Source organism: Tyto alba, unplaced genomic scaffold (genome assembly GCF_018691265.1).
Source record: "Tyto alba isolate M040663 unplaced genomic scaffold, T.alba_DEE_v4.0 Super-Scaffold_20000042, whole genome shotgun sequence".
Classification (NCBI taxonomy): domain Eukaryota; kingdom Metazoa; phylum Chordata; class Aves; order Strigiformes; family Tytonidae; genus Tyto; species Tyto alba.
This window is the reverse complement of record NW_024881293.1, coordinates 14533950-14561002: the sequence shown is the minus strand read 5'-3', so window position 1 is coordinate 14561002 and position 27053 is coordinate 14533950. Positions and strand designations below refer to the sequence as shown.

The window sequence follows — 27053 nt, the reverse complement described above, 5'->3', positions numbered from 1 at the left end:
TCAATTTTATTTATTTTATTCCCTTCTATTTATTTTTGTTTATTCAATTAATTTTCTTTTATTCAATTTTATCTATTTTATTTTATTCAATGTTATTTATTCCATTATTTTTATTTTTCTTATTCAGTTTTATCTATTTTCTTTTATTCACCTTTATCTATTTTATGTGTTTGATTCAATTTTATTTATTTTATTCCATTCTATTTATTTTCTTTTAGTCAATTGTATTTATTTTATTCACTTTTTTTTTTTTACTCCATTTTATCTTTTTAAAAACATTTTTCTTTTATTCCATTTTCTTGATTTCAGCCATGATTTGTATTTTCCCGGAGATGGGAGGAGGGGCAGCCCCGGCCCCCGCCGCGTCCCGCCCCGCAGCGCGGCGGGGTTAACCCCCGCGCGGAGCCCGGCCGCGGGGTGCACTCGGGGGGCCGGTTCCCCTCGGCGGGCCGGGGTGCGGTGCCGGTGCCGGTGCCGGTGCCGGAGCGGCTCCCGCATCGGAAGCAAAACGGGGCCGGGGACCCGCGGGCGCAGCCGCGTCCCGCTGCGCGGCCGCTCCGGGAGGGGCTTCGGGCCGCCCGGTCCCCAAACCCGCCGCTCCCCGCACCTCGGCCTCTCCAATACCCTTTTTTTTTTTTTTTTTTTTTTTTTCCGATTTCCATTTCGCTTTGAGGCTGGCGGCGGGGGGGGGTTGGGGGGAGCCCGAGGCAGCCGCGGTCCCGCCCCGGGAGAGCGGGCGGAGCTGGGCCCGGCCCGGCCGGCGGCTCCCGGGGCTGGGGGCTGGCTCGGTTCGACTTGGGGGGGGGGGGTGGGAGGTTGGTCAAACAGGAGCAGCTGGAGGGACCAGCACATCCGTGAAGTTTAAAGTCATAAAAAGGAGAAGTAGCAGGGAACACAGCTGCTGGGTCAAAAGGGAAATTTTCACGAAGCCGGCAGGAGGTAAGTCAACCGCAGGTGGCAAAGCCCTGGGAAGCCCAAAACCGAAGGGTGCGGGAGGCACAGCGGGTGCCCAGAGCTCCCGCCCGCCTCCCCCGTGCTCGGTGCCCCCGATTCCGGGTGCCCCCACGGCTCAGCCCCGCCCGGGAGGTGGGCGGCAGCACCGGGGGGTGAGGGAGGGAAGGGGATGGGGGAAGGAAGGGGATGAGGGAAGGAAGGGGATTAAGGAAGGGATGGGGGAAGGAAGGGGATGGGGGAAGGAAGGGGATGGGGGGAGGAAGGGGATTAAGGAAGGGATGGGGGAAGGAAGGGGATGGGGGGAGGAAGGGGATTAAGGAAGGGGATGGGGGAAGGAAGGGGATGGGGGAAGGAAGGGGATTAAGGAAGGGGATGGGGGAAGGAAGGGGATGGGGGGAGGAAGGGGATGGGGGGAGGAAGGGGATTAAGGAAGGGGGTGGGGAAGGAAGGGGATGGGGGAAGGAAGGGGATGAGGGAAGGAAGGGGATTAAGGAAGGGATGAGGGAAGGAAGGGGATGGGGGAAGGAAGGGGATGAAGGCTCTGGCTCCCGGCTCCTCCTCCCAGCAGCATGGATGCTCCTCTGATCCCCAGCTCCCACCAGCAGCACCGGCCCAGGGGAGCAGGGGGGGCAGAACAGCTTCTTTGATGCAGTTATTCATACCACACTGCGTGCAAAAATACACTTAGGAGGGCTGAGCTTCTCGGTCCAGTCACTCAGTGAATTTTGGCACAAGGGAAACACAGCGAGCAGGGCAAGAGCCCGTCTTACAGTTCAAAGCCAGGAGTGGCCAGTGCCAGGTTCACTCAACTCCAGCACTGCCCAGTTAAGGTCCTGCAGCTCATTAAATACTTGATGTTCACTCCATGTGCTTCCGTTTTTTTTTTTTTTTTTCTGTTTTTGTTTTTTTGTTTGTTTGTTTGTTTGTTTTTTAATGCATTTTCAAGGAGAAGGGGGTTGTTGTTTCAATCCCGCGTCATCAGGTTGGAGCGGTCCCAGCCCCTGGCCGAGCAGGCAGCCAGCTTCCCTGCAGACCAGGATGGGATGATGGGATGGCCATGCTGGGCTCCCCCTGCATGTGGAAAACAAAGGCCCCGGCCCTTCCTTCGCAGCAGGAGCTGATCCACCAGCAACAGCACCAAGCTCGTGCAAGCCGTGGTTATTCCTCTGTGCAGAGCAGGTAGCTTCTCACTACCCAGCCCCAGATACTGTTGTGAAGAGATGATTTTCACAGGTTCTGGTTTTACTGACAACCACGGGGAGTAGCAGCAAGGCCAGTGCCTCTGTAATACGAGACCTTAATCCTCATGTTAATGCTACTGCATTTCCATCACAAACTGGAGCGGGTGCCAGGCCAAAGGGAAGAGACAGAAGGGGCTGATTTCTGTCCTGCAGTTTCTAGACATCTCACTAAGAGCAGAGCTCCAATTTTCAGAAATGCTTAGATTTTAGCTGAAATTGCAATCTAAAAAAAAAAAGATAAAAAAATGCAGCTTTAACAGAGCTTGTCTGAATTATTTTTTCCCTGTAATTTTTGTGTTGGTGACAACTGCTGCCTGCAATGCTGCCTTCCAAAGGAGAGCTAAAACGTGACAGCCTGACCGGTTAGTTATTCAGCGTGTGCAGGAATCAAAGTTTTGGTGCCTGTAAAAATCACGTTGGTTTAAAACACAAGAGATTAAAGCATCACTCCAGTCTCCCCCACTACAGACTCCTTTTCTGCTCACGTACTTCACACCTCTGAGCGGGGGGGGGGATCATCCCCGATATGCACATTAGGGCATGGGACTGGCAGGACACCCCGGGCCCCGGCTGCCACAAACCCACCACCCCACACAGTGGCATGAGAAATTACTTCTATACTTGCTGCAGAGCTTTAGGAATGAGGTTCCCCGCACCTCCCCCAAAAGACCCAAGCATTCAAAGCGGGGGTAAATCCATGTCATGTTTTTGGGTCCATACAAACAGGAAGGGTCTTATAAAAGGACTCTTTACAAAGCCAAAAATTTCACTTTGTTTTGAAAGTTTATTGGATCATCTTGACACAAAATCATTACAGCAGCTTGTGGTATGTTGTTTTCTTTTTCTCTCTTTTTTTTTTTTTTTTTTTTCCCCAAGGGAATGTTGATAGCAAATAAATTTGTGAATGTAACACATCATACAGTTTCAAAATTCTAGAATCACTGCACAGGATTCTGTAAGAGAAGACTCTACATGCTAAAGTGACAGTTTTCATCCATGAATTAAAAAAACACTAATTGAGGAACATTATCCTTTAAGACAATTTTAATATGTTCAGTTTCTAATACACAAACTGGCTAACCAAGGGAGGTTGACCAATACCAAAAACTACCACTTCACCAGCAGCAAAGCCTGCTGCACATGAATTCCTGCAGCGCACAAGTGCGGTCAGAATACGAAGCTGGTCCTAGCAATAAAACCAGAGCAGAGCCTTTACAAAAATGGGAAGAGTGTAAAGAGCGTAAGACGCGCTTAAAGTACAGAACATTCACCCAAAGGATAAAAATCACCATTTTATCCTGTTCCCTGCGTAGGTTTTTAGCTCAACTTCAGTGGGCACTGCTGACACTGTTGGAGTGGTGGCGGGGCTGGGGAAGTGGAGAGCAACCCATCTCCTCCCTGGGGAGCCTCTTGGTAACAGCCATCAACAGCTCTTGACCTGTGCCTCAACGCAAAACCGTTCAGGTGTGTTCTGAGTTTGCTGGGTACAGAACAGCAAGTAGAAGAAATGGGGAGGGGAAGGGGGGCAGGGGGAAAAAAAATCAAAAGAGATTTTGGAGAAGGACATCAATTGAGCATCTCTGTAAAGGACACAGCGACATCCCCTTCCAGACAGTGATTCCACCGGATTTCAACAGTGCGGAATGGGCTTCACTTGGTAGACCCTCCCTTTCTTCCCTCTAAAGCAACCTGCTACAGACACAAGTCTGCAGCTCCTCCCCCAGCCCTCCCTCCTGCCACCCAGGCAGGGCGAGTTCTGCTGCAGGGACCCAGGTACACGGGGCGAGGGCAAGGCCATGGGATGCTACGGGGACAACTGACACGGCACAACAGCTCTGAGTTCACAGCGCAGCAGGAGGAAACTGGGCTGTATCTGCAAACTGTTCGGCGTACAAGGGACTACACACATGGGCGTTTCTCTAACCTGGTAGTGGTCAACCTCAGCTGGTGAGCAAAATGATAAAAAAAAAACAAAGCAGGAACAGACCCCTTTGGATTTCCAGTTTCTTGCTACACCCTAACTTTTCAGGAATGTGAAATTGAAGTGGACTCATAAAACACATCAGCAGAGATTGCTCAAAGGGGAGAGGCATGACAGACTCCATTTGCAGGGGTGGTCGACAGGAGCAGGGAACCAAACAGTAACACTTTCAGCCTGTTTCATGCATTCACTCTCTACTCCTTCAGCTGTCACTAAAAGAAGGTTAAGGCTCAAGGCAACTACTATAAACAGAAACTCCAACATCCCAGTTCTCACAGGGCTCATTTGGATTAGCTCAAGGAGATGGAGGATGTTTATATGCTGATCAAAATAGATCTTGAGATAATAATAATAATAAATCATATTAAAAAAAAAAAAAAAAAAAAAGAGGCCTTCAGGTCCAGCACCAGCCTCTGCTAGAAATATACATCAACTACAGCAGCCCCGAAGACACATTCCATGGCTAAGGATCAAGTCAACCTTCCCCGGCAATAAGCACAAACAACAGACTCTGTGCTACTGTTGATAAAATTCTGCTTAGTCCACCATCCCACACAGACGGCAAGGTTTATGGGATCACCATGAGCTGCTGAATAAATAGCGCCCGCCCGCCCCTCCCTCCTCCAGTCTTGTCACCAGGATCTCTTTGGGCTAGAAAGGGTTAACACCACAGTTTGTAAAAAGTTTTGAAATAAAAAGGTAACATACAGCCTTAAAATGTCTAAACTGCAAACAATGGTGGAGTTAACTGAAAAGCACGTGCCCCAGGATAGTACATGCGTACGAGGGAGAAACTTAACACTTGGGTCTGCTCGTCTTTACACATTAGGTGTGTTTCTTGTAGTTGGAATATTTTATAAGGAATATTCAGCACTTGGACAATGTCTCTTTCATCTCATCCAACAAGTTGCTAAGCAGAGCGGAATCATTACATTTCCCATCTATGGATACAGAGTTCTCTCCCTTCGAAAGAAAAAGAAGAAAGAAATCCATTAGCTCCTCTTCTAAGCAGGGACAATTGTATTCCCAGCCAAGCAGAGGGACTGGAAGCCGGCGGCAGAGCCTGCACAGGAACGAAGCAGGCTTAGCTGAGAGGTTGGTTCGGGGGAGCCATCAGTGCTGCTACCACCCACCAGCAACGTGCTGGGCAACAGAAAGCCCCGGGGAAGTACAAGCTTGGTAGTAGCACAGCAAAAACTGCCAGAGGGGTCGGATGAATTAAACTGCCCACGGTGTCCCTGGATCATTAAGGTATATTTCCCTCTTTTTGTTAACATAGGAAAGGCTGCAGATTTAGCTTCTCAGGTCTTGTTTCAGAGTAGTACAATGCTCTCACCTTTTTTACCAGTAGGCAGACGTGATGGCCTTGGATAGAACGACTGTACATTGATGCACATGAATCAACGCGTTCCACAACTATAAAGCAAGCAGGAGTTTTCATTTAGTGGGACGACTTTTAATAGAAGGTTTGCTTCCCATGAAGAGGAACTACTGCTCCGCCTGGCCTCAAGGAACAGAAGCTTCTACTGAGTGAGGGGAGGAGGAAGTCAGGGTTCAGATGATACATGTGCCTGGCTTCTCCTGGCTCCCACCCAGGATATTTCACAATAATAAGGTTAGTCTTTTGTCTTTTAAGCAAGTTGCAAACGTTTTGTGGCAAAAATGGTGATCAGAATGTAGATCTCTTCCCCAGAAATACTTTCAGTGAGGCAACGTCTAAACGCATACACCACAGTGTGATGAAAGAGCCAGTTGTTTTGCTTCATCCACTACTTTTGTTAATAACTAATAAGTCCAAACTTGAAGAGCTCGTGCTCTCCCTTACTGAAACAGAGCACTGGGGAAAGAGGTAGGCTGAAGCACTGACAATCAAACACACCCTCCAAAGAACACCTGTAAGCAAGCTGCTCCCATGATAGCTGCGACATGCCTCGCTGGACTGGAGGAAAGCTACAGGGACAGGAGGAGACTTAATTTTCAAGGACATTGCATGCTTTGAGGATACCAATGTATTACGGAACTGGAAAAAACTCCTCTCCCAAATTTATTTAATCTGGCCATCACCTGCTTCTGTCACTGTTGAGGTCATGGAGTATTGTGCTTGCTGAGCACAGCAGAAATTTTAGAATAAGGAATTTTGCAGAAGGTTCTGCATTGAGGAAGACTCACCTGAAAAATGATGATGAAAACAGATCTTTGCCAGTAGATGTTGGAAAGAAATGCTAATTCCATCTACTTTAATAGAACTCATGTGCAGATCTCCAGACTCTAGGAGCTTGGCAAAAGCATCACTGCAAAACAGGAAGGGAAGTAAACACTTGTGCTAGAAATTCAAGTGCCACATTTGCCCCATGCAGACCTTGAGACATCTCAGGATGCAGAAGTCTAAGTACTACCCAGCTCTAGGAAAATGGGTTTTACAGCAAATATGGGAACCAGACTCCAGACTCCACCAGAGCACCCTACGACCTCACCCAGAGCTACTTCCACACGACCTCTGCCAGCCTACAGGGCACAGAGCTCCTTCTTCAGAATCACTCGAAATAAGTTGCTGGAAATATTTTAACAGTCAAACATTACACAAGATAACTGCACTGTAACCAAAGCAATCACAAGCAGCCAAAGTCAAAAGCATGCTGTGTATCTTGCAGAGATGGCCTGCAGCCAAAGCTCAGCTTCACATGGGCGGCAAAAGCACCAGTGTTGTGCTCCCTAAATGGCACTTACCTATAGCAAGGCGTCGTGATCAAGTATGAAGCGCAACTGAAGTGCAATTTGAAATCTAGTTTTTCATGGGTTGAACCTTCATCATTCTGCAACAGGTCAAAGGAAAGGAGATGAATGGGAGCCCCGAGGCAGCAAGAGGAGGCACCACCCCCACCTACCAAACAGGCACCAACGAAGACTTTAGGGCTCAACTGCCTTTGATATACCCTGGCTGGGCCTGAAGGATCAGCTCGAGAACAACCATCACGCTACAACGTCAGGCCACTCAGAGAAAAGATTTGGGCAGCTAGGTTGATACATACACCTAGAGCAGAAAAGGGACATGACTAGAAGGATCAGGCCACCTTTTTAATTGCACTCCACTGAAAAACATTAAGCAGCCTCAATTTAAACTAACACATGGAGATGTGGTTTTACAGTTCACCGTTTCCCAAGCAAAATAATAAATTACTATCTTCCAGATTCTTAGGTACTGAAAATAGGGCTGCTATACTATTTTTAAGGAATCCTTAAAATAGAAGCAATGGCTGACTCAGTAATAGCCCCAACTGTCTCCATTCAACTTCATTCAAGCTGTTGATGCATCTCCTTCATCAAGAATTTTACTGTCGTAAGATTAGAAACCTACATAGTCTTATACAGGTCGATACCTATTAAAAGATGCCTTCAGCTAACCTCACTCTTGCTCTGGGTTTTCTGTTCTTGTTAACTGTATCTAATTCTTATTACTGTTTTTCCTGCCTTGTACCAGGTAGCAGTGTCCAACTGATCTTTGGGTAACCGAGATCAGAAGAAACAGACTCTGGGTTGCATCTCTCGCTAGCTGGTTGACCTCCTCTCCCCAGCAGATGCGCCACTGTCAGCTAGAAAATCACTGCAATGTGGCATATGTTTCAGGCTGCGTTGCTCACACACTGCCAGGAATGACAATACAGGACATGCTTACGCAGTATTCGGGACACTCTTTGCACAAGATGTCATGTAAAAATACCTCTCACATCACAGAATGGGCTGGTGCAGCAGAGATGAAATGATGCCTAAAAAAAAAAGCTCTAAAGCAGTGCTTTCCACCCAAGTCAAGCTCCCTTATGCAGTTCCAAAGGAAGCAGAAGCACAGATTTTAAAGCTGCACTTACTTTGACTATAAAGGACAGTGTTCCTTTTAACTTCTGAGCCATAACAATACTCTGAAGTGTAAACACAAACTGGGCTTCATTAGAGATTCCTAGCACGAAGAGAGGAGAGGGAGAAGTCAGGTCAGAAAAGGGTTTCCATATCTAAGTAATGGTTAGAATAAACTGATCAGTAGCAGCTAAGCTTTATGTATTGACTATTTCTGAAGCGAGTTTGAAATTTTCCATGTAGTTGGAAGAGACTTATATGCACAATTTCTGCTGTGAATTAATAGTGTTACAGCACTTAGCTCTCAGCTCTCTGAAAAGCAGCAGTGATAGCTGGCATTTGGTAGAGGTTTTTGAGTGAGTGCCTGGGCAAAGTATGTCACAGTGGCAATATATTTGAACTGTTTGTATAACGGGAAAAACACACAGCTTTCCAAGCAGTTTTCAGAACTAACTTGAATGCTAATGTTTCTGCGTTTTTATTTTAATATACTAGTCTGCATCAAGAACTGCCTTAAACAGAATTAAAAAAACCCAATCCACTGTTTCTCACGGGGGACCAAAATGCACCCTGAAGACACCCAGACAACATCTGTGAGCTGTTTCAGTATTCAAATTAACTCTTTGGCAAAGGAAGTTAAATTCGAAGTTCAGCAATTCCACCGTACTATTGTACTGTGTGTGAAGCCATTACCCTTCATCTCTCTGTCTAATATTTCTTCAGGGCTCAGCCCCCCATCCAAATAAGCACATACTTATCACAAACTTTCACTGCATATGGCCTCTGCCATTAGAACAGTGGAACAATAGCTTGAGAATAAAACCAGAGCGGATTCCTAATGGTTCACAAAACTATAACTTTGTTTCATTTTAAATCTCATAGCAAACTCCCCATGATTTTTCAATTCTTGTAGTTGGTGATGTTGGCATGTTCAAAGGTGTGCCAGTCTGCAGTCACCCGAAAAAGCAACTCAGGCATTCGGACTCCCAGCCCTACATTAGAGGCTTTGCTCTTGCTATACAGAACCACCTGCATTTATAGCCATACTGTAAGAAGGCTTATCCTCTCCAGTGAATTGTGTGAGCCCAGCGAACACCCAGGCAGAGGGACATGTCTTACTGGAAAACAGCAAGTAGCAAGAAGTTCAAACAATTCCTTCCACAGGAGGGCAGTGCAGGACTAGACACACTCCAAGAACCCTGTGCAAAGCTGCGCGTACCAGGGGGTAGCTGGAAGGGCACAGGTATCCCATCATGTACTGATGATCCTTCTGGTCGGAGCATTTTAGTGTTGAGAGAGTCCAGGACATTTAGTTCCATGCTCTTAAGGAAGCTAGTGCTTTTGTTCTCAAAGATAACAGAGACAGTAACTTGACTATCATTCTGGAGGTTTCCTTGAATATCGTAGGTCTGCAAATGAAGGAAAAAAAGAAAAAAAAAAAGAATCACAGGAAAGATTCAGAAACTTCAAACAGCAGAGCACTGGAACAGAATACAGCATCAGAATAAAGCAAGCTTCAAAAAGAAGGTAATTTGTTACGGCTATAGAATAATGAAAAGCACACTGGCGATCAGCTCCCACAGTACTGCTTAGTAGTGGGAAAATATCAACTTAAAAACTTTAAGTGGAACATCCAAAGGAACGGAAACAGAGCTTTGTTACATTTCTACCTCCTGGGATTTAAACAGTTCTTCAGTTAATGTTGTCTACATAAAGTTGCTATACTATCCCCAGGGTACCCTCTCTTTTCTTAGAGAACACATCAGGATTTGAAAGCCCCAAAACTCACCATTTTAACGTATGGATTTTCAGCAAGAAGGCGGTAGCTGGACATAGGCTGAAAAACAAGAAAGAAAATCGCAGCCGCAATATAACTGATTTCTCTGAATAGAGCTGTCATACTCTTTCCTCCCAAAACAGTTTAGTCCCTGCCTGTGCCCAAGTCAAGAGCTGCCAGTGCACAGCTACTCACTGGTAGTGGTTCATCTTCTAGTGTTCCATTCTGTACTGACTCTGTTGTCTCCTCTTCACTGTGATGACTCTTCTTTTTGGATTTCTTTTTATCTTTTGATTTCTCTTCTTTCTCTTTCTTGTGCTTTTTCTTCTTATGCTTGGAGGACTTCTACCAAGAACAACAAGAAACTACAACAAACCCTTAAAGAAACCCTACCTTTCTAGGCATTACATCATGACCCCTCTACCAATCTTTCAACTCTTAAGCTCCCACTCAATGCAGCCTTCTGGACTGAACAGAATTTCCTACTGCTTCAACAACCTGAAACAGAGCCCCCACTCCTAAATAAAAATAGTCATTTTGTGTTGAGTCAACCCTCACTCCCCACTCACGTGACAATACCTTAACCCAAAGCAGCCTGGGATCAGAGAAGGCCAACTCTCTCCAACTGTTTGGAAGCTCAGCTTTAAAACTGCTACTGGACAGTTGGCTTGAGGAACAATCAAACCTGTTAGTATGAAGCGTTTAGAGCTCCTCAAGGACATAACATCCCACTGCTGCCTATTTGCAAGTGGTCACTACACTGAATAAGATGCTCTTGGTAATTCCTGCGTGCTTCTGTTTAACAAATATGAGACACTAGGAGAATATGGCTAAGGGTGTCAGCAATTTAAACCACTTACCTTTCCTTCATCACCCTCCTCCTCATCTCGCTCTTCCCTTTCTTCCTTTTTTACCTCTTGAGGTTCAGCCACAACAGCAGCACCCACCTCAGGCTCACTCTGAGTAGACTAGCAGAAGGATTATGACACTAACAGAACGCAGTTGAAACAACTGAAACCCACACCAAAAGAAATCATAACAGTGATACTCCTCACCACACCAATTCTTATTTCAAAAACTACATTAGACTAACATTGTACCAAGTGTTTAATTTTATGACTGAAACCCAGCAAATATGATCACCTGAGGACAAGATACAACAGATTTCCTCCAAAGAATCCATCCCCTTATATTCCCTGTCTCTTCCTCTAAAATCTCCCATCAAAATTCATGAGAGTTTCTTTCAGACTGTGTCTCATGTCTATTAATATTGCTAATGTCTAGCTCACAGTAGGAAATAAAACTATGCAGTAATATAGTATTAAAAACCACCAAGCCTGCAGCTGCCTCTATATTTCGATCCATTGATCTGCAGTGCAGAATGAGCTTGAACCCTCCTATTACAGTGCCTGTAAACTGGGGAGCTAAAATGTCATTGCTTCGCAGCAGTAAGTTGAGGAAATGAAGCCTATCTTTCCCTTTTCTCCTGCAGCATGACAAAGCACTTGTTATCACAGCTAAGATGCAGTCATAAGAAAGTTTCCTGTGATGTGGTAAGGTGTCTACCTGTGGCTGGGTAGTAGAAGCAGCCGGTGGAGCAGTGGAGAGCCAGAAATCCAAGTCTTCCCCCTGAATTTAAAGAGAAAACAAAACCATTGCAGGTTTTTTTTTTTTTTTTTAAAAAAAAAAAAATCCAAATCATCAAATCAAAACCTTAAGTTTTCATGGAAACGCATCGCTCCAGAATGCTCATACACTGATACTGTAATACATTCAGGAGCAAATAGTTCAAAAATCTTAACTGCAGCCTTTGAGCAACACTTCCAAACCTGGACACAGCTGACAGCACCTGCAAACTACCCTACGTATCACAGTATCTAAAGACATGCAAAGTACATTGGCTGCAGCTTAGAGGAAAAGTGCATCTCTGCAGAGTGGTTAACAAGAAGGATACTTCAAGTCTCCAGAGTAAAAGACAACTACTGTCAGGTTTTAAAACTGAAAGATTCTGAAGTGTATGGGGGACAAGATGTAAGACAAAAGTGAATTCCAGATATTTTGCTAAAGACTTCCCCATTTTAAAAACAGACAAAGTATCAGTAAACTCAGCTTTCAAATTAGATCTGGGAGATTTGCTGTGTACGCTGCAGCAAGCTGAGTTTTGTTAACTTATGAGGTTAGGTAAATGTTATTTTTATTAATAAAAATCTTTAAATATCTGCTCTTAGGGTTGTAAAAAATTAAAGAAATAAAAGACTGAAAACATTCAGCTGTTACAATTGTCAAATGTGACTGTTCCTAAGCAACAAACAGAACACAGCAATAAATACAGCCCATAACAGCAGTTTCTAAAATAATGCAAGTCTTGGAGATTTACCTTTTTGTCTTCTTCCTCCTCTATTACCTTCTTCTCTTTCTCTTTCTTCTTTCCTTTGTCCCTCTCTTTTTCTTTGTGTTTCTTTTCCTTCTTTTTGGGTTTCTTGCTCTTCTTCTCTACTAGGGGAGCTTCTGAATCTGGTGACTTCAGTGTCTCAACATTTCTGTGTCTCTGCACTGGCAGCTTCTCGCTGTCCGCTAAGGGTCTTAAAAATAAAGAGACCATTACCCTTCTGCAAAGAGTCTCCCTTAGCTCAGATTATCTGCTGGACATCCAAAACACGGTATGCTTTATTTTTGAAGAGTTGGGCCCCAAACTCTTAAATCTGGACATACTTCTGTACCTGAAGTTTATTTATGTAACTGCAGACAGTGCCCTCATGGATTAGAAGCTAATAGAAACATCTGGAAGGTCACTGCGAACCAAGCTCTTGCTGACACCTGATCACTCTTAAAAGTGGTAACTACAGACTTGCAGGCTGAGTAACACCTACAGAAGAATACATACACATCGCCTCATGGTGCATTTCTGTGGAACCACTCCCAAAGGAAGAGCAAAGATGTAAAACAATAGGAAACATTTGCAACAGTGTGGAAATTCAAGAAGTGGAATGATAGCATGGCTCAAACATCCCTTGAAGGGCATGTTTTTTGTTATTGATAACTAGATCACTCCATGTGGAAATTATTTTAAGCAATAAGTTTTTTCATTTTGGAAGTTTATGCTATGAATCTGTACTCTACCATGACATTTAGAAAGTTGTGTCTAATTTCAAATACCTGTTTCCAAAAAGCATGAGTAGTAGCTTAGATTTACAGTGTATCCCAAATCCATTACTTGGGGGGGAAAAAACACCACAGAAATTTCTCCATTCTTGTCAAACACTGTCCACAAATCAGTGAGAAGTTCACCAATTGCCTCTTTTTCTATTTCTACAGCTTTTAGTTAGCATTAATTTTTCTGTTTGAGCAGCAAACAACTGTTCAGGAAGACTGCGAATGGTCTCATCTGACTAATTTTTTTGCTTATATTGCATGAAGCACCAGACCCAATTAATTTTTTACTTTGAAACAGACACTGTATGGGCAAGATGGACCCCACCTGTTTGAACAGTAAACAGATCTCATCTTTAAGCTATGTCACACATCCCTGTACAGGAACAGGGATCGGTGCTGAAAGTCAATAATGAAAATAGACTTACACAAGTTTGAGGGTCAGTGATTTCAACGGTTTCACCACCCTTCAAGTATTTACATTGTCCACTGTAGTCAACCAACCTGACAAAGAACCACTTAGCAATATATTCTTACCTGGAAGGCTTCCCTGAAACCAGACTGCATGTGAGCGTGACACAGACATAGCAGTGCAAGCACAGAAAGAAAGAGAAAGGACAGAGACATGAGAAAACATGACAGGAGAGCACACTGACTCATAATGAAAAGCAAAGAAAATGGATGGAAACAATACCAAAGTCCAAAGATGTCTCCTGGAGCGCAGCATTTAGAAACTGCTCTGCTCAGTGTTTTCTAGGCCTGTCATGCAAATATGAGGTCTATAGTCAGAAATTAATTTCCTTTTATATGTTTTTTTTTCCTCTGCAGACTCAGAGGAATGTGACCAGCCCATGAAAAAAATAAGTTTTTCAGAAACTGTTCTTTCACTTTAAAAAATGCTATGTCACATTTTTGCAAGGTACTGAGGGGCCACAGTGCTACAGATTTGAGAATTGCAGAGAACAGCACAGACTTTAAAGTATCAGAGAGATAACATATATGCACACTTGTGCCTGCACAGTTTTCAAAACTTTACAGGAGGCATCCATGGACCATAAATCAGCAATTATTTTCAGAGTGGGGATTTTGCAAACAGCAACTAAAAAAAAAATCTCCATGTGCAATACTTAACAGTTCACTGCTAATTATCAAGTGGCATGCAGGGATTCAGTATCTGCTGCACTGCAGCCCGGGGTGCTAGTACTATAAACTACTTCAGTAGCTGAATGGAGACCAGGGTCTGGTCAAAGTTATGATAGGCAGTTCACTTAATCATATTAGAACAACATGTTTCAACAGCGGCACCACACAATGTCCACAGGGCAATGGGGGTGCTACAAACTGGGTGTTACTGGTCAAATGATCACAACGCAGAGCATACAGGCTTGCCACGAGTAGTGGTTCTGAGATGAACACAGACAAACGCAGATCACACTCAAGTTAGATCAGAGAGATGCTGGTACACCCAAAAGCTCAGATGAACTCTCTCGCATCTGATCCCAGCTACACTGCCTGTGTTTTCAGACTCCATTCAGTCACACAAAATCATTCCCTTGCTCTTCCCAAAACCCCTGCTACTTCAGCAGCTGAGCTTTTATCATGTATGCTGCAGTGGGAACCCAAGCCTGGATGACCATCTGAAGTTACGTCCAAGACATGGCAAGAGACTTAAGTCTTTTCACCTAGTGGACTGTAGATGGGGCTTTGTCTGTTTAGCCCCAGGCCTGCCCTCGTGCATTCTGGTTAGCAATTAAGTAAATTCACATACAAAACTGTCACTTACTTATCCAAATCTATATCAAGTGCCTTATACGGATCATTGGGATCTTTGTCATCTTCATCACTGGGCAAAGCATTCTGCAGGAGAGAGAGAGACCATCCACTGAAGAAGCAAACCACAGGCAATTTCCAAACTTTACACTGGGCAATGTAAAGCTTTACAGTTCCTAGAGCTTTTTAAGATGGTTAATCCTGGAACAGGCCAGCTGGCAGTCAAGCACAGTAAGTTATAGGAACAATGCACTTTAATGCATCATCTAGTTACAAGATTAATTTAGAACAGACAACCATTCTTCATAAGCTGCAGGATTCGAATTGCTGCTGTTCAGTTTTGATTAAAAGAAATTTTAGGAACAAATACAGATTACATCATTAGCATGCACAATTAATTATAATCAGCTGCAAACCTGCTGACTAGACAGCAAGTTAATGTCAAAGTGAAGCAGCAGAGCATAATAAATAAGTGACTATTTGGACAGCGTTACTTTTATAGCAGAGATGCATATTGTTTATTTTTTGTGTGTGTGTGTGCTTTTGTTGTTGGTTTTATTTTTTTGGTTGGTTGTTTTGTTTTTGGTTAGATTTTTTTGTTGTTGTTGTTTCTTTTTTTTTTTTTTTTTTTAAAATAGCTTCAGTGGCAATTTTTATCTTTTTGTGCACAGAAAGACAATTTCTCCCCCTGCAAAGAACAGCTTAGGACCATCTCAATCATTTCTTAATCAGCTTTGCAAGATATCAGAGCTCTCGAACTGCAATAATACAGGCTGGCTGGCAATTCATGAGGAAAAAAAATCTCTCGAGAACAACACACAGATAAACCCCACAGCTCAGACCACCAACCAAAGCAACTGACCTCTGGCATCTCTTCTGTTATGATATCAACATGGTGAGCTGGAGCAATATCCTCCTCACTCTCTGTGTGTAGAGAGTTATGGCGGTGATGTTTACCTCTCTTCTCCTTTTTCTGTTTTTTCTTTTTCTTGTCTTTCTCCAGTTTCTGTTTATGTCTTCTTTCTTCTTCCAGTTTCACGTACTGGTCAGACATAGGCATTCCTGCAGAGGAAGCCAAACCGCTTTCAGGCTACAGTCCACATGGACACTGATCACTGAAACAATACGTTAGGAGTGAACCTTGCTTCTAGCTTCTCAGAATTAGGAGAATCAGCACTTCTCTGTGCTTCCATACCCCCTCGCATACAGCCCCTCCAGCACCAGCTTTAGTATGTTTACAGAAATAAGACAGAACTCTATCCTGCTCCCTGATTCTTATCTGCATCCCCTCAATTATAAAGAGCATCTCAACACTGATATTTTAAGTACAATTGATGCCATTGCTGTACTAATACTGATAACTTTGCACACTTTTGGAAAAAACTTTGTAATGTAAATCTTAAATATTTGAACTTAGAACTCATCACGTGCCATGTACTGCACTTCAACAGTTTTTCAGTACCTCTCATTAGATGGACAACTACCTTTTGATATTTGAAGCAAGATATTAAAATAGTATCTCTACCATTAGACTCCACTTAATGTCTCCTGATCACCTCCATCAGCCCTTTAAAACATCCCAAAGGTGACTGTTACCTACACAGAACAGTGGTTAGTTTACACATTACAGACTTGGCTGCACAATATACTTAATCACAGAATTACTTCTAATACTGTTTTGAGAGGAACTACACTCTAACTGCAAAGTACTATTTTCAAACACACTTAAGTTAAGGAGACACATTTAAGAGTCTAATGAAAGTATGTTCTTTGCCCTTAAAAATCTAAGGAGGAATTCTTAAGAAGGAATTATTACTTTTGTTTAACTGAATTTCTGTAATTAATTTTAAAGATTACCTGCACTTACCTGGAACTTTTAAGGGGACAGAAAGGTCAATCTGGACCACAGGTATATGTTCCACACCTGGAGTGTCTTGGTATCGCTGAGAAAAATTAAAATTTATTACATTCTGGGTATTATCAGATACAAATCTATATAGACACATTTCAAAACATCAAGCAGTTTCATCCTGTAAGTGAACATTTTAAAATAATACGAATGGAATAGCTCAGTACTAAATCCTGCGTGGTAGCAGCGTGCATTTTAAAGCCAGCTGGTAACTACTATAAAAGACAGTATTTTTAGCTACAGTTTTTTAACCCTCCTACTGCCCTGAAGAAGGCTCCTGCAACTCTGAATAATTTTTTGTTTGTGTTTTACCGCTAATAATTTGCTACTTCAAATTTGAGTAGAGAAAAATGGGGGAGTCCTTAGGATATGCAGGGAATAAAGCAGGTTCTTCCCCTAAAAAAGGTGTTAAGAAGAGACCACAACAACCTTCTGATCCATAAAACATGCTGCACATTCAAGAGAAGCATGTTCAAGGTTCACTCTCTCTTCATTGCTCTTAAATGAAGTGCCTGGCCATCTGAACCCTTCCATCACCCATAGCTGGGACAAACTACCTGCACAGGAACTTGTGGCACAAAGGCACAGAGAAGTAGTGTTTCTCTACAGCTTTTAGGGAGTCCTTGCTGAAATATAAACACTGTGCTTTCCACAACAAGTTAATCCAGACTATTCCAAACTATCCTGTCATGGGAGTTGTGACAATTAACACTTCCTTATTCCTGAACGCGAGGTCCACTAGAGATTCACAGAAAGCTGGCTGCTCTTCTGATATTAGGTCACTTGTGAGTTTCTCAGCACAAAGAATACTTATAAAAACAGTTGTAGGAAGCCACTCCAGACAGCACACTATTAAATCATCAGAACTGCAGTGAAAATAATCACAGTGTCCCAGAGCAAAGCTGCAGCTCTGACACTGAGCGAGCCTTCTCACAATTATGAGGCCCACAAGATACTTTAATTCAGACTCACTCACCTTTTGTGGGGAAGGAGAGCTTTTAATATAAAATGGGTTGTTTGCCTGTTCTTGTTTCCGGGCTTCTCGACGCTAAAAGCAAAAGAATATTTGTAGTTACAATGTTTGTTCATAAGCAAAGAGAGATAAAAGACAAAGTGCAAAACGCAATCCCCCTGAATTTTTGGAACAATACATAACTACTTGCAAAAAGACTACAGCATAGTAGCTTGCATATGATAAACCAGGTTTTGAGTTCCAAGACTCACTAGGATGTAATCACAAGTACTTTCTTTGCTTTTTAATTGTAGACTAGAGATGGTAACTTCCTGAAGACCAGATTTTGATGGCAATTCAAATGTTTCTGTTTTCATTTTCACAAAGAAAGGAAGAAGTGAAGATTCTTATCAATAAAAAGTTTTCCTTATGAAAACAAAAAGGTCAGAAGCAGGAAAAACGATATCACTACTGAGAACAGTGACATTACAGCAATTCATGGGAGCTGCTTGAGTTCATAAGCAAAGATGCTGCTGCTTTTTCTGGTGACACAGAGCACACAGAATAAGAGGTATGCCAGTGAGGGAGGTGTGTGAAAAAACAAATAGTTGCAGAGCCTAGAACAAGTGTCCATCCTCACAACCCTGTACCTCAAAGTGAACTGCACTAGACACCACAGTTTACAGGTCAGATTTTTACAAGAGCTCAACACACATAACAAGGGCCAAGTTTTTATGAAGTTTTGCATCTATTTGGACAAGATAGGCAAGCTAGACTTCCAAGAGAACTTTATATCTGATGTATTCCACAACGCCTAAAAATACCTGTATTCAAATATGTGTATTTTGTTCACATCAAATCATCACACGATGAGCTGTAGAGAGCAGAATGGCTCCCTGGCTACATGGGGAATTCACAACAGCTCCAACTTCTTTAGTAGTATTTACAACACTGCTGTTGAATTATGCAGGGAAAAGCATTTGAACATTCACTCACTCTGGCCAGTTCCTCTTCATCAATTTCTGGCTGCCTATGTCTGGAATGCCTTTGTTCTTCATCATGAAAAATTGTTTTGGGCTTTTCATCTTCAGACTCACTGTCTGATGGAGGTTCATTGATCCAGGCATCAAGGTCCAAGCTGGTAAGAATTGCAGGAAACAAACAAACAGCTTAACTCAGTACCCCTCAATATTTCAGTGTTTCTCATCATATACTCTGCTTTACTATTTAAAATCTTGATTAAGGCTTTGGGAGAGAGAAGGAACCTTACCCTTCTGGAACTGGTACTTTTTTCTGTGCTTTAGGAGCCACAGGGTTCAGCTCACCAGCAAACAGGGCTATTACTTCCTCAGCTACTGGTACGTCTTTTATTTGTAGCTTCTGAATATATTTTATTAGTTGCAAGATGCAAGAAGCCTAAAAACAAATGCAAAAGTAATTTCAGAATTAACAAACCGAACCAAAAAATCAAAGTCACCAGAACATAACTGTTCTAATTCAATTAAGGGAATTAAGAGAAGCAGCATAAACAGCAGGTTTAGAGCAAATGTAAAAAAAATCCATGTTAACCCTCTCTTCTAGCTGTGTCCTTTTTGTGTCTTTATGTGCTTGCATAATTTTATAATTAAACTGTTTGAGTGAAATTCTTGCAAGCAGTCTTCAGAGGTGGTATTGAACTGGAATAAGATCTGGGCTCCGACATAACATGTCACCACTCCTCCCACTTGTTCTAGAGCTTCTATTTCACCGAGTTACACAAAGTACAGAATAAACGCACCACTCCACTGATAACAATGGCTTATATAAAACATGAATGTCCACAGAAAATTACATATATGCTCCAATACAAATAAGAGACCTTGTATGATAAATTCCAAAATAATATTGTTCTCTTACCCTCTCCTGAACTTCTAGATCTGCACTTTGGACAAACTGAGGCAAACGCTCAATCATCAGCTGTGTAATTTCCTGAGCTGCTTCCTTTTCCCCAGATTGCTCTTTCTGCTGTAGGATGGATGCATAAAGCTTCACCATATTCTGCACATACACTGCCTGGATGTGGCCTGGTAGAGTTGTAACCTTAGGCCTCAACATTGCTTCTAAAGTTTGATTTGCTTCCTCGAGGTGTCTACAGAGTGAACAGAGGAAAGACAGCAACTGAGAAAGTTCAACATTTCATCACTCTTCATGAAGAAAAATTTTTCAAAACCCTCAGTTGCAGTACAAAGTACTACAGAAAGACAGGACAGACTACACATACATAATAACTGGTGCTATGCGTGTTTTCCCCTTTCAAATTACAGTAGTACCATGGCACAGAAGAATTTACAGCTTTATCCTTTTACAGAGAGGGGGTACACCTCAGTTTCCACCTTTACAAGTTCAGTATTCTCTCCATTAACTAAGTGTTTCACTTTTAAATGCCAACTCCATTGATACTCTGGATACAGCAGCCCAGGTACCTTCCTGCCATTCCATACTTCACCACTCGCATCAACGTGGTTGTATTTTCAATCGTTTAATGGACGAAAATAAAATCTATTAAGCAATGCTTAATACACCGAAAATAATGCAGATCATACACTTGTTCTAATAAATCTTGCACTCATTCAAAATTGTCTGCTCACAACTAAATGGAAGATGCACAAAAAAAGTTAGTGGCCCATTACAAATGGAAAGCTAAAGTTCTTTCAAAGTAAAAATGTGATCAAACTGAAAAAGGAAAGTATGTTCTCTTGCTTCTTAATCTACAGTTTTCTTCGCAGAACTCTTAGTTAGATGAAGATCTGAGCCTTACCAGTGTTCCCTAAAAACATCACACCTACTATGTGAATTTAAGCTAGAACCAGTGTTCAGAGAGACAATTACAAGGAGAGACACCAAACCAGATGATAAAAGGAGACTACAGTATCATAGTCTGTCCAAGTTACCAAAATGAAAGCTAGGTAGGCACGTGTGTATCTGCACACACCACCAAGAGACAAAAACATCTATTTAAGCTAAAAGGCAACGCTGGCACAAGAACACAGAAAATTGTGCTGCTAAGGGTACAGAGAATTTTTGAGAAAAAAAAAATGACTTCTCAGGAAGATGAGGTTCTGCAAAAACCTTTCAACAAGGGCTAAACAAGGAGGGCAGCAAAAACTAATTCAGTCCAACATGGCGATTGGACATTTTCCCTATGATATAAATGGGGTTACACCTTAATGATTAAGGAGTTCCTCTCAATGTGTTAAGATCTTACAGCTTATACCCACAACTACACCCTCCTGCACAAGTGGGTAGAACAAGAAAAAAGACCAGATATTCAAAATGAAGTATCTGTCTTGGCTAGAAACAGCTGAGGAGTCTCTGGGGTGAGGGAGTGGGAAAGAAGCAATCATTTTGTTAGCTTTCGGGTGCATCTTCTCAACTATCCTCTTAAAAATAGATTTCAGTGACTGGAATCTTTGTCTGAAAGAAGCCACTCAAAGCATGTCAGGCTTTCTGTTCACACTTACTCAGAAAACTCGCCACATATCCAAGCAGCAGCATAAAGCACTTCACAGATCCCATTTCTCTGGGTGTTGCTGGCTATGAGATGAGCATTGTCCAGAAGCATGGCCATTTGAGAAACTGCAAATTTACGAATAGCTTTAACTCTGATAGCCACATCTAACATCTGAGCTGCTATAAGATGCCCATGTCGTGTGCCTTCCAATCGGGTCAGCTCCACCAAGATGCTTATATACCTACAGAAAGTGAAAGGGATGCAATTTTATCAGCACACAATCATGTATTACCATTGCTAGCTATCTCAAAGTTGACGCATAAAAACACTGACCATTCAAAGTTTGTGATATATTGGTAATTGGACTGACTACAAATATCTATGATTTTGGTCAGCAGCTCATCCCGGTATGTTGTCCCTTCTGCTTTATCCACATGAATCATCAGTTTCTTCACTATCTCCATCAAGTTCTTCTTTGATACCTGTCAAAGAGTCATTGAAGAGTTGAACCACAACTAAGCCATTTCCCATGTCAAGTCTTTCTAATTCCATTAAAGCAGCTGCTAGCTCTTTGATGGACCTGTGCCACGTGTTAACAAGAAATCAGAACCACCTTCCTAGGCCGCAACTTCAGTCACAATCAAAAAAGGATCCTGTTTATTTCTTGTCAATGTTGTTACTAAAACAGAGCCAGCACAAGTATGGAAGACCATGCTGTGGGAGAGCTGAGAATCAGAATTACTAGCAGCAATATAGAAACCCAGAAGAAAATTAATCTTCTACTTCTGCCAGATAAAACAATAGTTTCAATTATTTTTGCTTCTAAACCAAACAAATTTAGGAGTCCAACATCAAACAGAATTCTAGCATTTAGAAACACAGCTGTATTATCTTGCTCTGGAAACTTATTTGTTTAAATAAAGCAACCAAAATATCCAGTAATGTCATCAGTTGTGGCTCACTGCTTCCAGCTATGATCTCTCAATAGGTACATATTAAAGGCATCACTAACAAAAATGTATGTAATAGTATTTCTACAATCATTCATTATACAGTACTCTTCCTCAGAGGCAGAGTTGAGCAGAACAGTACACTCTTTCTCCTAGGTTATCTTCTGACTAATAGGAACTAAGGAAGAATTCCAGATCTCTTTCCAACAACATTAAAATCACTGTCCTGATCATAGGTTATTGACATTATTTTAATCTCATTAAGATTACCAGACAAATGGTGTCCCTTCTTACTTTTCAGTTTCTCCTCTAAAATAGGAATTTGAGACATACATATCACAATCCCTTTGTGCATGGGAGAGGGGGCAGCACAGACTCTCGAGTGAAAGGCACTTTACTATATAAATCATAACCACAGCCTTTCCAGAGATCAAATGTTGTCACTACAAGATTGCCCATGTTGCCTATGCACATTTTATCAACTGCCCAGCACAGCTGCAGAACGCAGGCACAAGACTGGTGGCACACGGGAGAAGAAGCAGGAACGAGATTCTGTACATGTCATTAAGAGGCATAACAAAATTTACAATGACAAGCAAATCTGATGATCAAGCAGCTTAAAGCTGCCTTCTCCTGTTGCTTCAGAGTGCTCAGGACTGTTTCCCAGACCTCATAACTTATGTCAGCCTGAGCTATGGTGTGCTGCAACATGGACTGCAACCTAGAACACCACAGACCTGTCCCAATACGCCCGTAGTCCACTTGATATCCAGATGGAGTACGGAAGGCGCAGCTAAGGCTTAGGCATTAGAAAAGCCTCCTTCTAGGTGACCCGCACAGCACCTGAACTCACAAACTCCTTCCAGTCTGAATCAAAGTTTTTAAAGCCCCTTCACACTATGCCAGATCCTTTACTTGTCGTAACTGCCAGAAAAGATACAGGAATTACTACTACAAGACTACTAGGGAGAGGGGAAGATAAAGTTGCACGTTGTTCTTAAACATCAGCCTCCTAAAAGGTCACGGGGGTCTGGAGAGGAAGGGAAATACATGTAGAAACATACCATGCCATACAGGAGATCTAAAGCTCTGAGTCGGATAGACTCATCTTTGTCATCCAAACACTGGAGAATGAGATCCTTGTGAGATTGAACTGATTTAGGATGCGTTTTCAGGATTTTGGACATAGCTAACAGTCCCAGGTATTTCACTGTGAAAGACAAAATAAAACTTCTTTCCAAATATAGAAACACTGTTTTGTGTTGAACATGAAATCTTAATATCAAGTGCTTATACTGAAACCAACTTTAATACACTTGAATAAAAATCTGTGATGAGGAAAAGCGTTTTTGAGAAACAGTGCATCATGGATTAGTCTTTAATTTCATAATCCCATATACAGGCAAGTAATTATGTATATAGTCTCCATCACAGTCTTCTTGTACCGCAAGTTTTATCACTGATTGGAAAATATTTATTTAATATTTAGAAACTATGGGTTTTGAGAACTGGGATGCTAGGATGAACACAGCATTAAAAGCACTGAAGATTGGTGTAATAAATAGGAGCCCTGTTCTCAACGAGAAAAATTCAGATGGCAGGAAAATTATTTGCACAAAAAAGGATTTCCCAGTGTTCTTTGTAGTCACTACAATAAGTAAGCATTCTTGTCTTGTACTATTGTGCTTACACTGCTTTCTCTAAGCAGCAAATTTATAAAAAGTGAAAACCCAGAGCACGGAAAGAAAACTGGTTTAGATCTACAAGATCACAAACAGCAGTAATAATTCGTCTCATTTGTTTTAAAAAAGCTCATTATAAAGAGGTGTTCACTATCAAGAATTATTTGCACATTAAAAATCCCAGCATTTGTTTACAACATAGCAGGCACTACAATACTGAACAAGCTGTTCGGAGAAACAGCTCATTGATCTAAGGCTGCTGCAATTTCTCCCCAGTGGCTGGTTGCTAAAAGCTTCCATGAAGACAAGCAACATACTTACAGTTCTGGTCAGAATCTTCTATCAATATCCTTAACTTCTGAACACAAAGCTGGAAAAAACCCAAGCAATCACGTCATACTTACTATAAGCCTTAAAAGTCTTAATTAAAATAACTCTTCATAAAGTTTTCTCAATACACAAGGAAGCAGTCTGAGCAAGACCTGAGGCCTCTAGGTTAAGGGGGTCTTGTTGCATTAACAGATTTCAAAACAAAAGGAACCTCTGTATGATTGTATTGATAGTAGCAACTGAATAAGAGCTAAGAAAACTCTAAGTGAGAATCTGCATTTTAGAGCAAAGGAAATCAGAGAACTTAAATAGGAAATGCTTCAGTCTGTAGGATGCCATGTGAGTGAGAACACTTCAGGGAGATATTACTTCAAACTTTTAGCACAGAAACAGAATTCAATTTCTCCATGGCACTTGGTATTACACAGTAAAATAGAACAAATAGCCACCACCAAACCCCAGCATTGTACCTGGATGCTAGCACTGTGATTCGGCATCCCAGAGGACAGAGAGATCAAAACTGAAATACAAAACCACAAATTTCAGTTGGTATTTCTGTGTTCTGAATGAATGCAACAACACAACACCTAAAGGTCAACAGCTAGCTCAGCTCTCAAGGAAAGATGCCACTTGATTTTGTTGTTTGTTTGCTCTGACTTTTGCTGGGTCTGGGGGGAGGAAAGAAGGTTGTGACACAAACTATAGTTTCATCTACCTTAAGACAATAACAGCAGGGAAAAAAAGCATAAAGCTAGGAACTGCTGGGACAGCCACAAAGCTGCTTTTCATTACACTTTGCTCTTATTAAGGTTTACTTTACTGATTTCACATAGCAGTTAAGACTGTAAATATGTCATCAGCTACCGTACAGCCGAATTTTTAAGTGTGCACCTCCCTAATGTAATGGGATGCAGCAATGGTTCCTAGAGTTTCATGTAAGTAGATTGGAATGTTAATCAGGAGACTCGAGGCACAAATCAGGTCCCATTGTTGATTATATTGGACATTTGTAAATCTCTGGCAGCACACAACCCCACAGCAGAAAAGGTGGCCTCATCTTTGTTAACTGCTGCTGTCATATCGCATGTCCATGTCCATGCCAACACCAACTCCTTCCGAGCAAGTCACACACGCCGACCTTAGTGACTGGTAAGTGTAGAGGCATTTTGCTCTCCATAATCCTGCAGAGCTACGTTTCAGAGAAGGCATGTTGCATGCTTTCATAATGGGTCATGCAAAGAGCTGGTAGGTCCAAGGTGCTGCTCTCATGCAGGCACACAGCTTCACACGTAATTTTCTGAATTTGAGAGTTTTACATTACTGTCCTTGAGGTGTCCTGGGTATCTGAATTTCCCTTGGACCCACAGAATTATCCTATCGTATCTCAATGAAGCGCACTCTCATCCACAGTGGAATTAACCTCAGTGTAATTTTCCCCCCTGTCATAATATCATCTCATATTTCCCTGAAGAAAGGAAAGTGACAGATCACCCTTTCCTCTTTCAACTGACCTAGTACAGCAAGTTCCTCCATCATTATTCAAACTAACACCAAGAGACAGGCTTATGGCCAAACTCTGGATGTCAAAAACCCTCTGCTTCCACACTGTGATAGGAAAAGTGCCGAGGCTGAGCTGGAGTACTGTTATCCCTTTCCGCACTTGTTTCTCCCTCCATCCCCACTATGGAGTTCACATCCCTTCCCCAGAAATGGAAACTGTAAATCAATTATTCCAATCACGTCCTGTAAGGAATTATGCTAAGTTTTTGAGCTGTGAAATTGTAGAATTAAAAAATAAGTCTGTTCCCTCATCACATAGGGAAACTTTGTCAAAGTTTCTATGAAGCATCAGCATTTTTTTAATTCTGTTGCTGTTGGTGTATTGCATAGTTCTAGCAACATTTAGGAGCTTGCATATAAATAAACACTCATTGTTCACACTTTGTTTCAGACTTTAGCAAATACGACATAACTGTAGTAACTTAACCTCACAGACTGACAACAAAGGATTTCAGTAACAGTTACACAGTAACACAAATCAAAGTTTGTCATGCAACTTATTTCAGTTATAAAATACATTAAGTTAAGAAAAGGTTTACAGATGGTGTTAATTGATGACAAAGTTCATAATGTTTTTTTTCTAGGTTACTAATTTCAGTTCTCACCTGCTATTACTGTGTTCACACATTCATATAAGAGAGACATGGCTGAGGTGCTGAAACAGAAATCAAGTATTTTAAACAAGGAATAAAACCGGCACATTTTGAAGAGCTGTCAGCAATATCATGAAGCTAGTTAACACCTTTAATTACATGAGAGATTGCCAGTATTCTGTTCCATATACCTTCGAACTAGATTAAGTGATTCTCACTTCAAAACTGTTGGGAGGAAGAAGGGCTACAGAATGTTTAAAAAAAAGAAATCTCAGAGAAGCAGCAAGTAACAGCACTGTAACAGAAGGAATGAGGAAGAAAGCGGTTACTCAAAGCCTCAGTACCAGTTACAGAGCACTGAAGCAGTCTTGTCCAAGGGTCAAATTAAATCCTCTGACCAAGGTCAAAAATCCACTATAAAGCAGGCAGATGGAGAACCTCCAGTCTCTCTCTCCAAAGCAAACGAGTCATGAGCTAACAGCAGACTCTTCTGGCGTGCAGGTACACACTTGCTCATCCCTATAAGTGAGCAACCCAATTTTCAATGTCTGATTTCCTCCAGACTTAAATTCAAGACAACTTTTGTCAGCTGAATACACATACAGTGCAATTCTGAGGATTTCAAAGTAATTCAAAATCCTCATTTACACACGAGGGAAACCACAGCAAACCTCAGAAGTATCAAACCAACAGACTCCAGAAGCAAGGTCTGCAAAGGTAATGAGCAAACAACTCGGGGCAGCAGTCAGAAGCGACACCGTGAAGGTCACTCAGCATACCGTATACGTGACCAGTACACTCAGAACCAAGAAAACAATTTTTGCTCCCTCTGCCCTTTGTGGTAGATGGCAGGGTGGTTTGCCTT

At 42.1% G+C, this 27053-nt stretch overlaps 1 protein-coding gene and 1 long non-coding RNA gene across 5 annotated transcripts in view; one reads left to right on the top strand and one right to left on the bottom strand.

Annotated features, from left to right (window-relative positions):
- Window positions 1–816: 816 nt before the first annotated feature.
- Window positions 817–4563, top strand: LOC122153642. Its single transcript, XR_006165493.1, has 2 exons — window positions 817–939; window positions 1901–4563. It is a non-coding gene; the product is annotated as an uncharacterized LOC122153642 (long non-coding RNA).
- AP3D1 (adaptor related protein complex 3 subunit delta 1) overlaps window positions 2960–27053 on the bottom strand; it is a 46200-nt gene continuing 22106 nt past the window's right edge. The window contains exons 9-33 of one of the 4 annotated variants that reach the window (XM_042794438.1): window positions 26201–26250; window positions 24506–24555; window positions 24027–24075; window positions 23088–23233; window positions 21407–21555; window positions 21084–21314; window positions 19480–19711; window positions 18854–18999; window positions 18580–18721; window positions 17608–17679; window positions 16590–16665; window positions 15585–15784; window positions 14736–14809; window positions 13490–13513; window positions 12180–12384; window positions 11369–11431; window positions 10663–10761; window positions 9998–10147; window positions 9815–9862; window positions 9245–9434; window positions 8040–8128; window positions 6904–6989; window positions 6346–6467; window positions 5513–5592; window positions 2960–5139 (exon numbers count right to left, since the gene is read on the bottom strand). In XM_042794438.1, the coding sequence (XP_042650372.1) occupies window positions 5044–5139; window positions 5513–5592; window positions 6346–6467; window positions 6904–6989; window positions 8040–8128; window positions 9245–9434; window positions 9815–9862; window positions 9998–10147; window positions 10663–10761; window positions 11369–11431; window positions 12180–12384; window positions 13490–13513; window positions 14736–14809; window positions 15585–15784; window positions 16590–16665; window positions 17608–17679; window positions 18580–18721; window positions 18854–18999; window positions 19480–19711; window positions 21084–21314; window positions 21407–21555; window positions 23088–23233; window positions 24027–24075; window positions 24506–24555; window positions 26201–26250 (2869 nt within the window). In that variant the 3' untranslated portion in view covers window positions 2960–5043. Of the gene's footprint in view, window positions 5140–5512; window positions 5593–6345; window positions 6468–6903; window positions 6990–8039; window positions 8129–9244; window positions 9435–9814; window positions 9863–9997; window positions 10148–10662; window positions 10771–11368; window positions 11432–12179; window positions 12385–13489; window positions 13514–14735; window positions 14810–15584; window positions 15785–16589; window positions 16666–17607; window positions 17680–18579; window positions 18722–18853; window positions 19000–19479; window positions 19712–21083; window positions 21315–21406; window positions 21556–23087; window positions 23234–24026; window positions 24076–24505; window positions 24556–26200; window positions 26251–27053 lie in introns of all 4 variants that reach the window. The other 3 variants (XM_042794437.1, XM_042794439.1, XM_042794440.1) reach the window with 3 other exon arrangements.